The 19,697-nt window shown below is 43.9% G+C and overlaps 2 protein-coding genes across 3 annotated transcripts; both read left to right on the top strand.

Moving 5' to 3' along the window:
* Nucleotides 1-10,987: 10,987 nt before the first annotated feature.
* Nucleotides 10,988-11,487, top strand: LOC112881118 (the record flags this gene model as incomplete). Its single annotated transcript, XM_025945820.1, has 1 exon — nt 10,988-11,487. A coding segment is annotated over exon 1 (420 nt), but the record flags the coding sequence as incomplete, so codon positions are not given.
* LOC112879704 (putative wall-associated receptor kinase-like 16) lies at nt 11,265-19,513 on the top strand. 2 transcript variants are annotated; one of them, XM_025944076.1, is made up of 4 exons: nt 11,265-11,507; nt 17,189-17,621; nt 17,705-17,875; nt 18,056-19,513. In XM_025944076.1, the coding sequence occupies exons 1-4, from the start codon at nt 11,493-11,495 to the stop codon at nt 19,228-19,230; spliced, it is 1,794 nt and encodes a 597-aa protein (XP_025799861.1). In that variant the 5' UTR covers nt 11,265-11,492; the 3' UTR covers nt 19,231-19,513. The 2 variants fall into 2 exon arrangements, with proteins under 2 accessions (XP_025799861.1, XP_025799860.1); XM_025944075.1 differs by lacking the exon at nt 11,265-11,507 and adding an exon at nt 13,139-13,814.
* The last annotated feature ends 184 nt before the right edge of the window (nt 19,514-19,697 follow it).

Genomic DNA, 19,697 nt, shown 5'->3' with positions numbered 1-19,697 from the left:
ATCGGAAGGTGCATAATTTTTGTTTCTTCCTGGAGAGATAGATAGGATGGCCGGATCGTGGACTACGGACGATCAGGCAGGAGACCGTCGCGGAGAGGCCCAATTGGGCTCGATGGGCTAAAAGGCTAAAAGTCACTAATTACAGTAATTAGCCGCTAGCCCGCAGAAAACAGTTCAGCTCATATATGTTGACACAATGCCCTTATAAATAGATGGACCTCTCTCTAACTTTGGTTTGCATCGGGCCGCTTGTGTACTTCCTGGTCCAGCTGCTGAATGAGATCATAATTCTAGAGAGCACGGAGCCCTAATGCATGCATGCCACTAGAGACTACAATCCTCCACATAATTCTAGCGCTCAACATTGAAGTCCCTGGTTTCTCCATTTTTTACTGAGATAATAAAATACAGGCACGGAGCTCTAATGCGATGCGTGCCAATACAATTGCACACACTTACGTGTATGGACATCTACATATGAGTAAGTTGTCACATCTGCCACAAGCATTTTGTTGTACACGGACATATCGCCTTATTCTATCCCAAAGATACAAACACTTGGCGATTGAGGTAGTGATTTTTTTTAAAAAAAACGTGAGTGAAGTAGTGATGGTGGGCTTGTTCTCAAAGCAGCAGCTCTGCTTCCTCCCCTAGAAAAGAATTTAGGAATTTAGGAACAGGTGATTTCCCGGGTTTGACTACCAACTCCCCGGCTACCACTCCATCCTAGAGGAGCCTAACGAGACAATGAAAACCTAACGTTACAGTTGACCGTGAGATCCCGACTTCGGCCATATCCACATTAGGGATGGTAATGGGTACCCGAAATTCGAAATCTGATGGATTTTTACTCCATTAGAGCATAGGTTTGGGTCAACTTTTAGACACGTATATTTATTAATGAGCACAAAGTCTTACCGTTGGGTTTATGGACAATGGTTTGTTCCTACAATACTCGAACCCGTAAATCTATAGGTTTTTTAAACCCGATCCAGCCTAGTGCAATTGTTATTTTATTTTATAAATTTTTAATAAACTTAGCATCTCTTCTCCTCCACTTCTTATTTTGGTGAACTCTAAATATTTTGGTGGCGGGTAGAGGTGTTGTTGCTTTGTAGTTGTAGTATTTGTATATGCATATAATGGATTGGTGACTTTGTATGGTGTCATGATCATTGAATATAGAATTTATTATTATTATTTTTATTTTCTAGTAATTTTAACTGAACAATGAACTTCTTCCTCATCATATATTTAAATATATGTACGCTATAAATTTGATGCTTATTATATTAAATTTATTGATTAGATAAAAACTAGTATAGCATACTGTAGACCCACGAGTCGTTAACCCGACGAGCACGAATTTGGGCACAAAATTAAATCCGCGATGGGTAATAGGTTTTTAGGTTTTTTAACGGGCTCGTATTCGCGGGCATGGTTTTGGGCAAGCAAAATCCAACGGTAGATCCGTTGCCATTCCTAATCCGGATCAACTCTTTGTGATTGATGAGCAGGGTTCGGCCCTACCGCATCCTCAATCACCTCCCAGCTGGCGGATTGGCGGTAGCGCATGAAGCCGTGGTCTCTTTGTTGATAGATTAGAAAAGGAAAAATAATTGAAGAAAGTATTATTAAGAAAGTATCGGGATTAAGCTGTGGTATGACGGAGCCACAAATAATTGGTACCATTTTTGTTACCACGTTAACTACAATCGATATCATTAACTACAATCGATACCGCTGTTGTTAGTGAGTTTTAAATTGGTTTGTTAGTTTTAAAAACTCTTAGTTTCTTGGCTCCTTTTATTTTAACTCGCTTTCTTGGCCTCAAACTTTTTTATTTTAACTCACTTTCTTGGCCTTAAAACAAATTTTACTTAGCTTCTGGACCCTTCTGTCAGTTTGTCAAGGTAATGGTGTTAAAAATAAAATAACTCTTTTACCCCTAACGAGCGAGCGGACCCACTCAACTCTTCCCTTCTCTCACTGGCGAGCGGACCCCACGCGTCAGCATCTTCCCCTTCCTCTCGCTGCGTCCAGGGAAGGGAGGACGGGAGCCTCTGGTGGCCGACGGCGGAGCCTTCTCGGGGCGGAGCTCACCCGTTTTTTGGGACAAGGAACCAATTTACTCTTCCTCAATCCTCAACCGGAGCAGGGCAGAGCAGAGTGAAGCAGAGGAGGCCACTCAACAACTGCAGACTAGAGCAGAGCAGCGGAGCAGATCAGATGGCGCCTCCGTCGTACTCGCTGGGCGTGCGCGTGCTCGACCGGATCCGCGTCTCGCCGCCGCCGCCGTCAGATTCCGCGCGTGAGCGCGTGCTCCCGCTCACCTTCTTCGACGTGGCCTGGATCTTCACCGGCCCCGTCGAGCTCCTCTTCACTGCGGGAGCGGCGGGGACGTCCGGCGGCCACGGCAATGCGGCCGTCTCGGCGTACCGCCCGCCCGGGGCGCCCGAGTGCTCGCTGCTCGGTCGACCTGAAGCCGGTGTTGTTCGCTATAGTGTTTTAGGTACAAATGCGCTTGCCGCATTAATTTTAAAAGACGGGTTGGGTAATACGGTGTTTTGATATTTTTAAATGGAATTAGATGGGTTCAAATCAGCTAATGAGATAATACTATTTTAATTAGCTGAAATATCATTAGCTAATCTATTTAAATTTATAATAATTAAATTTAGGTAGCTAACCATTAGTCAGAGGATCCAAACAGAACCCGTTAGCTAGCCCAATTCGCCCTTGCAGCTTGGACTTGCATCCTCCTCTTATATAAATTGTTACATCCTACGCTGTCCAGCCCAATGTTGTTTCTACAGTCGCCGGTACGGATCCGATCTCATGGTTGATCCGATCACGCGCTCTCCTTCCATTAGCGGAAACCGCCCCCGCGCCGCTCGCCGCCGGTAGGCACAAAGCACCGCGTGCGGGAGAGCAGTAGCAGGCCCCGACGGGGTGGTCTGTGCAGGGGCGCTATGGCGGCCCCTGACGAGCTCCGCGGCGGATCGGTGAGTCCAGCCGGCCAGAGCTCGCGCCGCTCACCGCAGGTTCCCCGTCGGGCCTGGATCTGCACGCAGGCGAGCTTCGCCGATCGGCGAGTCCGGCCCGCCGCAGCCGGCGACGCCCTTTTTTCTTTTTTTCTTTTTTCTATAACCGGTTTTTCTTGAATTTTTTCTATAACTATTTCTCTATTTTTTCCTTTACAAAGTTTTTGCTACAACTTCGGCTCCAAAACAAAGTTTTTGCTACAACTTTTGTTTTTGATTTTTTTCAGAATTTTTTCTCTAACTTTTCTGTTCCTTTTTGAGAATTTTGTTTGTAATCTTTTCCATCAAAGTTTTGTTATCGAAAATTTTTCTTGCAAAGTTTTGGTCTAAAAATTTTCTCGATTTTTTTCCAAAAATTTGTTCTCTATCTTTCTGTTCCTTGAGAATTTTGTTTGTAATTTTTTCCGTCAAAGTTTTGTTATCGAAAATCTTTCTTGCAAAGTTTTGGTCTAAAACTTTTTTCAAAATTTGGTTTATAACGTTTGTCCCTATTGCCGAAAAGGAAAAAAATACCGAAAATGAAAAAAATACACGGTCGGAAATCGACCTTCCCACCGGTCGACCGTAAATTAGCCTCCTCCTCTGTCCAGACATGGCTTCTTGCTTAACGCTCCTTCTCGATTCCAATGATGCTCACGCTAGGAGCGGCGGTGGCGCTGGCACAGGTCATCGACGAGGTGGCCCCCAGCGCGACGGCCAGACCACACTGCTCCAGCTCCATATCGCCGCTGCGCTCCTTTTCGTGCCATGTTTGCTCTCGTGCTAGCCTGGCTCCGGTTGCGCCGACTCGATCCAGTGCCGCAAGCTCGAGGTCTGCTTCTCCTTCGTGCTCGATAGGTTGATGTCTGCGGTCTCGGCTTCTACGGCGGTGCTTGGGGCTCGAGCGCGCCCAAGCTCAGATGCACGGGGGTTGCTTGGGGGCGTGGTTATACATCCCTTCAGTTGATGATTTCTGTCTTTCTGAAGCGGACGGACTCCGGGTGCGGGTTTATGGGCTGTAATTAGGCCCATTGATGAGAAAGATTGTCTGTTTTCGCAAATCAACGCTGCAATGGAGAGAGCAAAAAGAATAGTGACGTGACGTTACCCACAAGTAGTTAGAGCAACTCCAATGGTTAGCTAAAAAACTCCCTAAACATAAAATTAAGGAGTAATTAGAAAAAATATGACTCCAATGGTTCCTTAAATCTACTTGCTAAATTTATCAAGTCCCTACCTCACCCTACTTCATCGCTAAATATGGGGAGCTGGTAGGGAGTCCCGAACCGCACTTCCGCGCCAAAATCCGTCGACTCGCGCCACATTTTTTCCCCTTTCGCGCCTTCTCTCTGCTTATCCGCTGCCGCCGAGCCCTCGTTCCCAATTCCTGCGCTGTCGTCTAGAGCCCTCCGTTCCTTCTTCGCCCCATGGTTCGCCGCTAGAGGAACCCGGCGCCCTCAAGAAGCCGCCCGCCGCCCTCAAGAAGCCGGGTCGCCGCCCTGTGGAAGACCGCGGGCGGGCGGCCCCTCGACGTCCGGGCGCCGCCGTCCTCGGGAAGCCGTTCCTCCGTCGTAGCCACGCCTCCGCCCTCAAGAAGCAGCGCCACCGCCATCAAGAAGCCGCGCCGCCGCCCTCAGAAGCCGCGCCGCCGCCGTCTGGAAGGCCGCGCGCGGGCGGCCCCTCGACGTTGCGCGTCGCCACCGCGACGCCCGTGGGAATCGCCCACTTCATCGCCAGGTCCCCCGCGCCGTCGCCGCCCACGCTCGACGAATCCTTCGGGTTCCTCTTCTCCCCCAAACTCAACCCGCCCATCGACAACAAGGTGGTGCTCGCTCAATTTGATAATTACTCCAGCATGATTCTGTTCAATCTTGAATGAATGAAGTCGGGGCGCATCTGCATTGATTTGGATTCAGCCTTATTAAGGACAAACCTAGTGTGAATTTGTGCCTGTACTGCTGCTGAAAAACAAGATACACACAGGTCCTTGAGACATTTCCTAGTAATTTGTTGTGTTGCGCCTGTACTGCTGCCCCTGCGATGGCTATCTGAATTCATATGTACTAGCTATAGCTCGGTGCAATTCTGTTTAGTTGTCAACAATTGGTGTTACCAGCAGAATACCATTGTTTCTTCCTGTTAGTTTATGTGATTATTGTTTAAGTTTAGAACTCTTGAAGCTCAGAGCCAAGTTCCCTGATGTGGGTTTACTTGTGATGCTGAATTGGAAGCCGTGGCCATTTCTCTGCCATTTAATTGTGTAGTTCTGACCAGATTGACCAGAGTGCATGATACTAGTTGGCAATAAAATGAGTTACTCGTACCTGCAAGATACTCATACCTTTGTTTAAAAAATAGGAATGGAAGGAGGTGATGGATACTTCACCAACTTGTTGAATGACGGTCAGTATGATGCAGGTTTCGAAGACTATGGGACTATACCAATTGAGTCGCAGCAGTCACCACCCGAAAACGAGATCAATCTCACATCAAAGGCACCTCAGAAGCAAAAAGGGAAAAACTTTAGTGTGGATGAAGATAGGCTTCTTGTTTCAGCATGGTTAAATGTTAGTACGGATCCAACACAAGGGACAAATCAAACCAAAGATACGTTCTGGAGAAGAATCCATCGATACTATGATAGCAATAGAGGACCTTTACCAGATCGTAATCAAAATTCCTTGCTGCATCGTTGGAGTTCTATCAATGATGCTGTTAGCAAGTTTTGTGCTTGTATATCCCAGATAAACAATAGAAACCAGAGCGGAATGACTATTCATGACAGGGTAACAAATACTACTACATCTAACATTGTGCACTAATATCCTACTATTCCGATTAACGTGTCTCTATTATATGCAGGTAGAGGAGGCTGAGAAGCTTTTCAAGTCCCTAGACACCCACAACAAGTCTTTTCAGTTTAGGCACTGTTGGCTCCAGCTTAGAAATCAGCCAAAATGGCACGAGAAGCAACAGCTAGCAGCAGCTGCAAAAAACAGCCATAGAAAGCGAAAGGAAGCAAAGAATATAAGTCCGGGATTAGTTGATCCTACTACTCCGGATGGCAATCAGGATGCTCCTGCTGAGACTAGCCCTCCACAAACAGATCTGCCACGAAGAACAATTGGTAAGAAGATGGTAAAAGAGATGCGTAGAGGGGGTATGGATGCATATTCAGATGCGTTGGACGCTCTATGGGCAAAGAAGAGAGAGGCTGATGCAGAAAAGGAGCTAAAGAGAGATGACAGATTTGCAAAAGCATATGCTCTTGATAAAGAGAGGCTTGAGCTGGAACAAAAGAAGCTTGCAATTGAAGAACAAAAGTATACAAATGAGCAAAAGAGACTTGAGCAAGAGAAAGAGCGCCTTGACAATGAGGCAAACAATCTTTACTTGAAGCGTATTGCAGAAGAACAGAGAATAATAAGTATGGATCTTAGTGCTATGAGTGACATGCAAAGACAGTACTATATGTGCTTGCAGGCTGAGATCGTTGCACGTCGGATGAATTAGAAGTCTCTTTTTTATTTGTAGTTAGTTTTAAAGTGGTACACAATTTTATTGTGCTACACAATATTAAAAGCTGCTGGTTCTGTCATAGATGTAAAGTTTATTTCAACCTTCCCTGCATTTCACAAAAATATTCCTAACTTTCTATAGCTGTTCCATTCTGTGTCTTGATGTGTGCTCCCCTCGCGAACATGGTGAGGCAATGGGATTTTGTCTCTTCAACAATGTGGCTGTTGCAGCAAGTTATTTCTTGAATGAGAGGGTCTGTACCTGAAACTTCCATTGCAGCCACATTGCAGCCTCCAATGGGATTCAGTTATTTCTTGAATGAGAGGCAATGGGAAGAAAGAAATGCTGCCGATGTTCAGGCAAAACGGGACTGCAGCACCCCAAAAGCTCGTTCCACATCCTTTCGTACTGCTTCCTGTGCTTTTGCAAAGTATGTCCTCTTACTACCACGTGGTTCAGGTATGGTCTTAACCAGTGTAGCCCAAGATGGGTATATGCCATCTGCAAGATAGTATCCCATTGTGTAATCGTGACCATTTATCTTATACTTCACTTTAGGAGCTTCTCCGTTGGCCAACTTTGCAAATAGTGAAGATCGATGAAGAACATTAATGTCGTTAAGAGATCCAGGTAAACCAAAAAAAGCATGCCAAATCCATAGATCTTGTGACGCAACTGCTTCTAAAATTATTGTTGCTGTGTGATTATGGCCTGAATACATACCCTGCTGTTCCGAAGGACAATTCTTCCACTTCCAATGCATACAATCAAGTGAACCAAGCATACCAGGGAAACCTCTTTCTTTGCCAATTGCAAGTAAACGTGCTATATCATTCTCATTGGGTGCCCTCAAGTACTCGTCCCCAAAAACATCAATAACAGCTTTAACAAACTTCCTTAGACTTTCTATGGCCGTACTTTCTCCAATACGCACAACCTCGTCTATAGCGTCTGCTGGTACTCCATAAGTTAGCATCCTAAATGCTGCAGTAACTTTCTGTAAGCAACTAAGTCCAACATGGTGAGCTGCATCTATCGACTGTTGAAAGTATTCATCATGCTCTTCCACTGCTTTCATTATACGAACAAATAATGGTCGACTCATCCTGAATCTATAAGAAGAACAATACCTAGGTATTAATAATATAAATACAAGATATGTTAACTAGAACAATCGAAAAGAATTAACCTCCGTCGAAAGTCGGTTGGTCCATATGTAGGATTTTCAGCCAGGTAATCTTGATATAGTCTTGCGTGCCCCTCTTCTCTATTTCGATATTTGTATGTACGCCCTGGGATAGAACCACCTTGTTTTTTTCAAATATGTGACGCACTTTGTATGATTTGAGCTGCAGCAATAATGAACTCGTCGTCATTGTCCGACGATGATTCATCTAAAACTCGCTTGGAAAGTAATCTACTTTGACTCATAGCCTGATATCTGCGTAAATAGAACCAATCATAATTAAAGTTGTTGAAAAAAAGTACTCACTTTGTTTAGTACTAATCATAGATACAAATCCACGCGGGGGTAGGATGATATGTGCACTTATTTAATGATACCTGCGCACGTGAATGAACTAGTAATTTTTGGATTGGGAGTAGCAGATGTGCCTCCGTCTCACGAGTAGCAGATGCCCCCAAGGTCGTGTCCTGCGAGGCCGCGAGTAGCACAGCTGCCCAAGCCAAGGTCGCGTCTCGCGATTAACAGTGCCTAAGCCAAGGTCGCGTCTCGCGTCTCACGACGGCGGTAGGTTTAGGCGGCATGGATGACGCTGCGAGGTACCTAGCACAATGTATTGCATGAAGAGATATTGGGCCAGGGAAAAATAGGCCCATTAACAAAAAGCCCAGCGGAGCTGGCAGAATTTGAATTATTTAGGGAACTTAATGTAAGGAACCATTGGAGAGCACTATTTTTTCTACTCCCTAATTTTATTTAGCAACTTCCTACATCTACTTTTAGGGAGCTGTTTTTTTCAAAACCATTAGAGATGCTCTTAGGAACTTAAAAAAGAAATAAGTAGTAAACTGATCATCGAAATTAAATTCGATTACACCAGTATGTTTCTTTTGACAAGATCTTCAAAATAACACCACACTTGCCTATGTTTGCATCATATTTTAAAAAATATTTTTATATCACTAAATAATTAGTTTCGGGAACAAATATTTATCAACATGAACAAATAATTATTTTTATGAATAAAAAATAAAACATAACGCACAAATAATAATGTACAATGAAAAAAATTATACATCGCGAATATTTGATTGTATATGATAAATAATAGAAAAAACATCACGAACAAATGAATCAACATCGCCGAACAATCTAGTCTACAAGGAGAACAAATAATTTGATATTGCGAACAAATTAGTTACGCGCAGCCAAATAATTTTATATAAAGAACAAAGCATCCACCTAGCAAATAAATTATTTTTATATACAAATGGAATATGAACATGAGACGAACAAGTTAGTATAACTAAATTATTTTACCCACCAACTAATGAGTCTAGAATGCAAACAAATTGCTATACATTAAGCATGGGATATTTTAAATATGAACAAATAGATAAAAAGAAAAGAAAACTAATTGAAATAAAGATAGGAAAATATCAGTAAAATAAACGCCAAGTATTAATGTATTGATTTTTTAAGACCATATTAATGTATTGATATAACTCGAACACTCAAGCGGGAAACGTATACGGTCCAACTAAAAAATTAACTGGACTGATTTGCTTTTCCAACATATTTTATGTGCTTCAGACGATGGATTCGCGATTTGTAATGCATGCGATATATAGCTCTGCCGGTTGCTCGGACCCCAAAGGCGGCGCAACACCAGCAGCTCTTCGCCATGAAAATCGAACTGGAGCATCATGTGCGAGAGGTCTCCTTCTCTGCCAAGTCTATCAAGAGGATGACCCTACGGCGCTGCGATATGAGGGATTTTAAGCGGTATCGGCTTTGCACAGTGGTGTTATCAGATTCCGCGGCTTCTTATTATAGAGCACTCAAACCAAACACCAACTCATACAATCAATTTGTAGCGTAATCGGATAACATCCTAGAACGGCGAACCAAACACCACCCTAGAGGAGCCTAAGGAGATAATGAAAACATGTAATATCCCGACCTCAACCATATCCAGGGCAACTCTTGTGAATTGAGCAGGGTTCGGTCCTACCGCATCCTCAATCACCTCCCAACTAGGCGGATTGACGCGTAGCGCATTAACCCGTGGTCTCTTTGTTGATAGATTATTAGAAAAGGAAAAATAATTGAAGCAAATATTATTAAGAAAGTATCGGGATCAACCTGTGGTACGATGGAGCCACAAACAAACTGGTACCCATTTTTATTACCTTGTTAACTAGTAAAATCGATAACGCCATCATTAATGAATTACTTTTATATGTGGGCACAAATTTGTTTTCACAGCAGCCTTTCTAGAAAAAATATACGTCAGCAACGGGTGCTGTTCGCTACAGTGTTTTAGGTAAAATACGCTTGCTGCAGTAATTTATTCTAGGTGCAGTATGTGGCACATTTGGCCCGGTCCTGGAGTCGTTCTCTCTTTTATTTTTTCCCCTCTCCCTCCGGTCACCATCTGTGAATGGTACAGAAGCCCAACCCCTCAGGGCCCGTTTGGATACCGGACTTAAGATAAATTCAAATCACATCAGAGATGTTTGATATCAATTAGAAATATTAAATATATTCTAATTACACAACCTATTATATAAATGGAGACTAATTCGCGAGACGTATATATTATATTAAGCCTAATTAATTCATAATTTGATAATATCATGCTACAGTAAACATGTGCTGATAATGGATTAATTAAGCTTAATAGATTTATCTCGTGGATTAGTCTCCATTTATGTAATTAATTTTATCGTTAGATCATATTTAGTCTCTAGTTGGCATCCAAACCATGTAACGCGGACTAAAAATAAGAATACCCGTTAACATGGCCGGTAGCTTTACTATAGAGAAGTTGACAGTTGATTGATTGGTTGATACTGTAGTTGATAACAGGGATAAGGGATACAGTGATGAACTGTGCCTGAAAGCCTTGCCGAGTCCAAGTCTCCCGCTTCAATAATGCTTCATGCATGTGTTGGTGGCTAGCTGCGAGTTAATATAGGGCGTCTTCAATCTTGATATTGACTACTGATTAGCCGATCGCTGACTCGAGGTCTTCGACGTCTTCTTCTACATAATTCTCAGGCCCCGGACCGGAAAATGACAGGCTAACAGCACAGATGAACTGGACCAAAGAATCACAATTCTGTTCTGGTTCTTTTTTCTTCTCTTCCTTCTGTTTTACAGACAGTCAGGCACCTCTGCGTGACGCACTCTTTTTTTGAAGTAAAGCGTGAGCACACTCTTGCTTGTTACCGGAAGATGCATCTATTTATAGCGCTAACGCGCGGCAACACACAATCATCACCCACACAAAGGTAGCTAGCCAGTACAGCTCCCTGAACACGCAACTACCTAGAGCCGATGAAGTACCCAAGGCTTCTCCTCCGTCTTCTCCTGCTCTCCCTCCCGGCCGTCCTGGTGCTAGCCGCAGCCGACGACCTGCCGGCGCACCTGCCAGGCTGCCCATCGACGTGCGGCAACGTCGCCATCCCGTACGACCCGTTCGGCATCGGCGATCAGTGCGCCATCCACAGCGGCTTCAACATCACCTGCGCTCCTGTCAACGGCACTGAGAGGCCTTACAAGGGGGCGTTCGAGGTGACCAAGATCTCCGCGCCCGATGCCAAAGCTTGGATGAAGATGGGCATCTCCTGGCGCTGCTATGGCCAAACTGACACGCGGAACATGACAGAGTATAGTCTTTGGCAGAATTTCACCAACACGCCCTTCAGGTTCTCACATGATGATAACAAATTTTCGTCATCGGTTGCAACACGACTGGCTATATGACTACACTTTCTGTGAGTGCTTCAAACCTTTTTAAGCTTTGAATTTACACAGATCTCTCTACTCCATGTTGCATTGCGACGAGTAAAGAAAATGAATCGACAAGGCTAGAGCAACTTTCCTAACGTCTCGTGGTTTACTGTAGGGACCAGCATTGAATGCTCCAAGCTATATTATTTTTTCCTGTTAACGAAAGGATGTTGTAACTTATTTGGTATGGTTTATTTTAGTTCCACCTTCACCTATTCCACGTAAATCGAGATAATATAGTGTGAAGCCGTTTTATAAGCCCACGCTAAAATAAACTAGAAGCGGGTGAAGCCACCAGTTTTTTTTAGCTTCATTGACTTTAGCTCTTTACCAAGGCGGAACCCAGTGAAGACGAAACTGGGTTCCGGCCTCCTTCCGTGATGGAAGTCTGAAGCAATCAATAAAAGGCCATGAGAAATCTAATATTTGTTCAGCTATTAGCCTCTTGATAAACAGTTTTTGGCAATTTGACCCTCTCTTGCTTTTTTATCATGGTCCGCCACTGCTCTTCACTTCACTGGTGAAGCCGTTTTAGGTGAAGCTGTGCCAAACGGTGCTTTAAGCTTAAGTTACCTACAAAATTTTACAGACCATCCATACAATAGCTTGATTTTTCACATACCCCTAGGCATACTTTTCTATTAAGATGGACCCATTTGTAAAATTTGTTTATTCCTCCACTAACCAGCACCATCTCCTCTGCTGCCTGCAATTGGAAGGAAAAGCTCGTGCTGAGTCCCCTAGCATCTTGGAGAACGGAATGCGACGATCGACGGATCCGACGTTGATTTTCTTCTCCCTCTCGTTTCTCTCTCCGCCACCTAGGATTCCGCTAACGCAGCTTGGCTATAAGCCAAGCTGAGTTGGCTTATTGCACCTGCTCTAAGATCCTATCCAATGGTAGAATCAACTCTTATCTCCAACATATATCCACATCATTCTTATAGATCACTCCTCCAACGGTTTATATATCTCTTAGCAGAATTTTCAGGATTCAATAGAATCCACAAATTAGAGTTGTTAATTGAATTACTTACTCTCTTTTAGCTCTAGGGAACTTGCCCTTGTCATTCAGTTGTATTTCAAAACCATGATCGACAACTCTAAAGAGTGAATGAGGAAGTAGCCTTGAAAAGAAAAAAATGAAATGGTGTTTTAGTGCTGAGTTATCTTGAGTTTCCACTCCTCCGAACATGTGAAAACTTATTTTGATGTGGCCATTGGATGCTGCACGTGTTATGTTGAGATTTTGTTTTGGTATAGTACATATTTTGTAAGTGGGTTAATGGCTATTACTCCTATTGCATGGTTGCGAGCGATACACGTAGGAATCTTACTATTACATCTACATATTGGGTTGTGCTAGGGTTCTCTATTTTAATTCATGAGGTAAGACCTAAAATAAATTTTAGTCTTTAATTTCTATACGGGGAGAAAAAATTAAGAAAAGGGTCTGTCTATTTTTGTGCCGTCGGAAAAATGGCATTCAAATCTGTCAAATTTTGGACCATTTGATCGAGATCCGACGGTCTAAATCTACTGACCATAAAACAAAACTAGAGAACCTTATCCTCTCGTTGCCTTCTCCCTGCATGATGCTAACCCCGCGGTTGACCTGAACCAAACAATTAATTTCTTCTTCTTCTTCTTCTTCTGTTTCTCCTTCTCCTTCTCCTCCTTCTTCTTCTTCTGCTCCTCCTCCTCCTCCTCCTCTTTCCCTTTCAGTGAATGAACTACCTACGGGAGGCAACACAACCCACCAGTTCACTACCACACAAAGCAACAGCTAGCCAGTACAACCTGAATACGCCTAGCTACTAAATCTAGTAAGTTAGTAACGAGAGCTGATGAGGTACCCGAGGCTTCTTCTGTCCATCTGTCTTATCCTGCTCTCCCTCCCGGCCGTCCTGGTGCTAGCCGCAGCCGACGACCTGCCGGCGCACCTGCCAGGATGCAAATCGAGGTGCGGCGACGTCGACATCCCGTACCCGTTCGGCATCGGCGATCAGTGCGCCATCCACAGCGGCTTCAACATCACCTGCGCTCCTGTCAACGGCACTGAGAGGCCTTACAAGGGGACGTTCGAGGTGACCAAGATCTCCGTGCCCGATGCCAAAGCTTGGATGAAGATGGGCATCTCCTGGCGCTGCTATGGCCAAACTGACACGCAGAACATGAGAGAGTATAGTCTTTGGCAGAATTTCACCAACACGCCCTTCAGGTTCTCACAAGATGATAACAAAATTTTCGTCATCGGTTGCAACACGACTGGCTATATGACTACACTTTCTGTGAGTGCTTCAAACTTTTTTAAGCTTTGAATTTACACAGATCTCTCTACTCCATGTTGCATTGCGACGAGTAAAGAAAATGAATCGACAAGGCTAGAGCAACTTTCCTAACGTCTCGTGGTTTACTGTAGGGACCAGATTGAATGCTCCAAGCTATATTATTTTTTCCTGTTAACGAAAGGATGTTGTAACTTATTTGGTATGGTTTATTTTAGTTTCACCTTCACCTGTTCCACGTAAATCGAGATAATATAGCGTGAAGCCGTTTTATAAGTCCACGCTAAAATAAACTAGAAGCGGGTGAAGCCACCAGTTTTTTTTAGCTTCATTGACTTTAGCTCTTTACCAGAGCGGAACCCAGTGAAGACGAAACTGGGTTTCGGCCCTCCTTCCGTGATGGAAGTTCCGAAGCAATCAATAAAAGGTCATGAGAAATCTAATATTTGTTCAGCTATTAGCCTCTTGATAAACAGTTTTTGGCAATTTGACCCTCTCTTGCTTTTTTATCACGGTCCGCCACTGCTCTTCACTTCACTGGTGAAGCCGTTTTAGGTGAAGCTGTGCCAAACGGTGCTTTAAGCTTAAGTTACCTACAAAATTTTACAGACCATCCGTACAATAGCTTGATTTTTCACATACCCCTAGGCATACTTTTCTATTAAGACGGACCCATTTGTAAAATTTGTTTATTCCTCCACTAACCAGCACCATCTCCTCTGCTGCCTGCAATTGGAAGGAAAAGCTCGTGCTGAGTCCCCTAGCATCTTGGAGAACGGAATGCGACGGTCGACGGATCCGACGCTGATTTTCTTCTCCCTCTCGTTTCTCTCTCCGCCACCTAGGATTCCGCTGCCGCAGCTTAGCTATAAGCCAAGCTGAGTTGGCTTATTGCACCTGCTCTAAGACCCTATCCAATGGTAGAATCAACTCTTATCTCCAAGATATATCCATATTATTCTTATATAGATCACTCCTCCAACTGTTTATCTCTTAGCAGAATTTTCAGGATTCAATAGGATCCACGAATTAAAGTTGTTAATTGAATTACTTACTCTCTTTTAGCTCTAGGGAACTTGCCCTTGTCATTCAGTTGTATTTCGAAACCATGATCGACAACTCTAAAGAGTGAACGAGGAAGTAGCCTTGGAAAGAAAAAAAATGAAATGTTGTTTTAGTGCTGAGTTATCTTGAGTTTCCACTCCTCCGAACATGTGAAAACTTAGTTTTGATGTGGCCATTGGATGCTGCACGTGTTATGTTGAGATTTTGTTTTGGTACAGTACATATTTTCTAAGTGGGTTAATGGCTATTACTCCTATTGCATGGTTGCAAGCGATACACTTAGGAATGTTTTTCTTTTGCAAAGATACAGTTAGGAATCTTACTATTATATTTACATATTGGGTTGTGCTACGGTACTCTATTTTAATTTACGAGATAAGACCTAAAATAAATCTTAGTCCTTAATTTCTATACGGGGAGAAAAAATTAAGAAAAGGGTCTGTCTATTTATGTGTCGTCGGAAAAATTGCCTTCAAATCTGTCAAATTTTGGACCATTTGATCGAGATCCGACGGTCTAAATCTAAGAACTAGATAACCTTATCCTCTCGTTGCCTTCTCCCTGCCTCCGGAGTCCAGACGGGCTCCGTCCTAATCCTCATCTCACTCGAACTCGACGTCCGCCCCGGCCCGCCGCCACCTCCCTGTGATCTCAGTGTTGCCTTGCCCGCCGCCGGCGTGGACCGCCGGTGACCCCACCACCGCCTCTCCCTTCTCTCTCTCGCTGCCCAATCTCCCGCACTCCCCCGCCTTGACCACCGCCCAGCTCGACTCCAGCGGCGCCACCGCCGCCGGAGCCGCCACCCTTCCAACCACTCCCTCCATCGCGAACCCCTTGGCCACGCTCGCCCCCAGCCACCACAGGATAATCAGTTATCCTCCGCCACCCGCTGCGGGCGGCGCCCCCGTCGCCCCGCTGTCCACCCACACAACGCCACCACCGCCGGGCTGGCGGCCTCCCCTGAAGCTTCCTCTATATCCGGGGACACCAATTCCCCAAATCCCAACCCCTCAACCAAAAAATCCTAACCCACCAGAGCTAATGAAGGTTGCCGGACCTGGAGAAGAAGGAATGAGGCACGTCGGAGAAGAAGAGGGGCCGCCAGAAAAGAAGTTACGAAATTCGACAGATTTCGGCCTCCACAATCTGTTGAAAGATGTGTAGCAAAATTCAAAAATTAAAAGAAGAAATCCGGTTACGCCCTCCCCAAATCACGGTAACTAACATGCATATATGGCTTCTTTCCGCTGGCTTTCCATTTTTTTAGTTTGTTGGCTACAAATAACGTTAAGGTGCTTAGGTGCATCACTTTAGCATAGCCGGATTAGATTACGGCAGACTGATTAGCAAAATAATCACGGTACTATCAAACGCTGAACTGATGGTGCGTCATGGTGCCTCACTTGTTATTCTGGTTGGACTAGATCATCATTATATATTGCGTATAATTTAATTATTACATCCCTAACAAATTAGAAATGTCACTTGTCGTCGAAATATGTTACACATGTCACGTTAGGGTACTGCCATCAAAACATGTTACATTACAAAAGTTAGATTTCGTGTCACATTACAAAAAAGTTAGATCTGAGCACTTGGCACATTACAAAAGTTATTTGAGCACCTGTCATGCTAGAGTACGCACATCTTTTTTAATAAAATTTATCATGTTAGGGAACATATAGATACATGGGTTACATCACGTTACCTAGGATAGATCTAATTGACTGATTTATATTGCTTTTTATCCTATTTTTCAAAAAAATATACAATTAAATATCATAATACCTCTTAGGACTTAGGAGGTAAAAGATCACTTTTGATCTTATCCATTCAGATCTAACAAAAATAGATGGTTCACAGTAGTTTTAGAGTACCGTAGCAATTTCCTTACATATTTTCACATAAATCCAAACGATCATGCTAGAAAAAAGTGAAATTCAAGAAAAAAGGAGAAAAATCCGACCACGGATTTCATACGGTCAACAATTGCTGGCACCACCATAGTCATTTGATCTGATTTGCTTATTCAGCTCTTCCATTATATTAAAAAAAATACCTAACTAAAGTAACCCCTAAATGTGTCTAAATTATCCATCATTGTTAATGTAAAAATAATATAAACTAACCCCCAAATCTTTAAATATCCTAGCTCATTGGATCTGAGAACTGAGATCATCAACAGCCCATATCAAAACGTTTTGTATTGTTCGATGAATATCAGTTCATGTCAAAATGTGATGGGGGGAGCATACATTTCGGTCGCACGTACACGTTGACGGTACTAATAATGCGTTTGTAATATAATGCAGTATGTCCTAGGCTGCTACTCCACATGCTCTCGTGAACCACCAACAAATGGTTCGTGCTCTGGCGCTGGCTGCTGTAAGGTGGATCTCCCAAAAGACCAGGTGTATTTGAGAGCTTTCTTCAACGAATACTACAGTACCAGTACTGGCTGCAGCTATATTATAGTTATGGAAGAGAAAGAGTTCAGCTACAGCACCACTTATTCCTATTCGACAAATTTCTGGAATGCATACAAGGGCCAAGTCCCAGTTGTAATGGACTGGATTATTAGAAGGCGAACGTGCGAGGCTTCTAAAAAGAACACCAGTTCATATGCATGTGTTAGCAACAACAGTGAGTGTGTCGATGCCAGTGACACCAATGGGAGAGCAGCTTACCGCTGCAAGTGTCAGGATGGGTACCAAGGCAATCCGTACATCAAGGGTGGATGCACAGGTTCCTTCTGCTCTATTAAAACATGAAAAATTGACGCGACAGTTCTTAGCAGTACATGATGAAGTGTTGTTGTTTCATTTCAGATATCGATGAATGCCTTCATCAGGATACTACGGATTCATGCGCACACAGAGGGGGGACTTGTCTAAATACACAGGGGAACTTCACCTGTTTATGTCCACAAGGAAAACAAATGATTAATGACAAGTGTATCTCAAATCAGAAGTCTTCTTCTTGGGTGATGCCAGTCGTAGGTATGTTCCTGCTCCTGCCTTTAGCAAGAATACCATCTGAAATAGTCTTTCATCATGCTCCAAACTATCCAAGCATGTATATTATTTTTTACAGAAAAAAAATGTGGTTTCATTCATATCGGTTGCCTATTCTTCTTTTTTTAAGAAAAATAGTGATTATTAGTAAGGTGAATCTTGCAGGCGCAAGTGTTGGACTAGTGGTCCTTGTCGTTACCATAACCTGTGCATACCTGATCCAAGAAAGAAGAAAGCTACAGCACATCAAACAGAGATACTTCCAACAACACGGGGGTATGCTGCTGTTTGAGGAGATAAAATCACAGCAAGGCATTGCATTTAAAATATTCTCAGAAGCAGAGTTGCAAGAAGCCACTGACAAGTTCAACGAAAAGCGAGTGTTGGGTCATGGTGGACATGGAACTGTGTACAAGGGTCTTCTCACGGGCAACGCCGAAGTAGCTGTAAAAAGATGCATGTCCATTGATGAGCAGCACAAGAAAGAATTCGGCAAGGAAATGCTGATCCTCTCTCAGATCAACCACAAGAACATCGTTAAGCTATTTGGCTGCTGCCTCGAAGTGGAGGTCCCCATGCTGGTATACGAGTTCATTCCAAATGGTACATTGTTCCAACTCATTCATGGTAACCATGGCAGGCAGATTTCCTTGGCTACTCGCATGCAGATCGCCCATCAGTCTGCTGAGGCACTTGCCTACCTGCACTCGTGGGCATCCCCACCAATCCTCCATGGAGACGTCAAATCCTCAAACATCCTCATCGATCGTGACTACACAGCGAAAGTATCCGACTTCGGCGCTTCCATCCTAGCACCAACTGATGAATCACAGTTCGTCACAATCGTTCAAGGAACTTGTGGGTACCTGGACCCAGAGTACATGCAGACATGCCAACTGACAAACAAGAGCGATGTGTACAGCTTCGGGGTTGTTCTTTTGGAGCTGCTCACACGCAAAAAGCCCTTCAACCTTGATGGGCCTGAACATGAGAAGAGCCTAGCACTGAGGTTTATTTCCGTGACAAAGGAGGATAAGCTAGAAGAGATACTGGATGATCAAATCATGAACGATGCAAACATGGAGGTACTAGAAGAGGTTGCAGAGTTAGCAAAGCAATGCTTGGAGATATCTGGTGGGAATCGGCCATCGATGAGGGAAGTCTCAGAGAGACTTGATAGGTTGAGAAAAGTGATGCAGCATCCATGGGCGCAACAGAACCCTGAGGAGATGGAGTCCTTGCTTGGAGAGTCATCCATGGCTATCTCGGAGGTTACTATCCACACTGGAAATCTAAGCATCGAGAAGGAAGCTGCCAGGAGTCTGGAATGGGGACGTTGACCACCAATTCACCGTCGAATACTTCACCGTCCGACGATCTGAGAGCGTATCATATCTTTGTATCGCTTTGGGACATATATAGCATATCAGCTCTCGTGGATGATCTTGTCATGTGCATAGCAATAATTTGTCAACTACGTCGATGGATGACTTTATGTATGTGCTACATATCGTCGCTGTATCGTGCTAACGATGTGGTGTGTAAGTAGTTTTTTTGTCGATTGGTGTATTTGTCCTATTGACCATTCAGATTTTATCTACTTTTTTACTGGGAATTTATCTACCTAGGTACGAGTAAATTGGTAACTGAGACAGATTTTCTGCTGGAGTCGCAAGTCTCAACTCTCATCTCACGAACTTGTCTGAACTTTAGACCTGGGCCACTTCAGCCTACTGCTCGCTGCTACCACCGGCCTAACCACTTGCAGGTCCAGCCTGCCAGCTTCCAGGCCCACCCATAACCAGGC

Source organism: Panicum hallii, chromosome 2 (assembly GCF_002211085.1).
Source record: "Panicum hallii strain FIL2 chromosome 2, PHallii_v3.1, whole genome shotgun sequence".
In the NCBI taxonomy this organism is placed as follows: Eukaryota; Viridiplantae; Streptophyta; class Magnoliopsida; order Poales; family Poaceae; genus Panicum; species Panicum hallii.
Note: the sequence above shows the minus strand (reverse complement) of the source record. Positions and strands in the feature narration are given on the sequence as shown.

Coding starts and splice junctions, on each gene's coding strand:
- LOC112879704 (XM_025944075.1), top strand. CDS start 13,371: ATGAGGTACCCGAGGCTTCTTCTGTCCATCTGTCTTATCCTGCTCTCC. Junction 17,622..17,704: donor CATCAAGGGTGGATGCACAG/GTTCCTTCTGCT, acceptor GTTTCATTTCAG/ATATCGATGAATGCCTTCAT. Junction 17,876..18,055: donor TTGGGTGATGCCAGTCGTAG/GTATGTTCCTGC, acceptor TGAATCTTGCAG/GCGCAAGTGTTGGACTAGTG.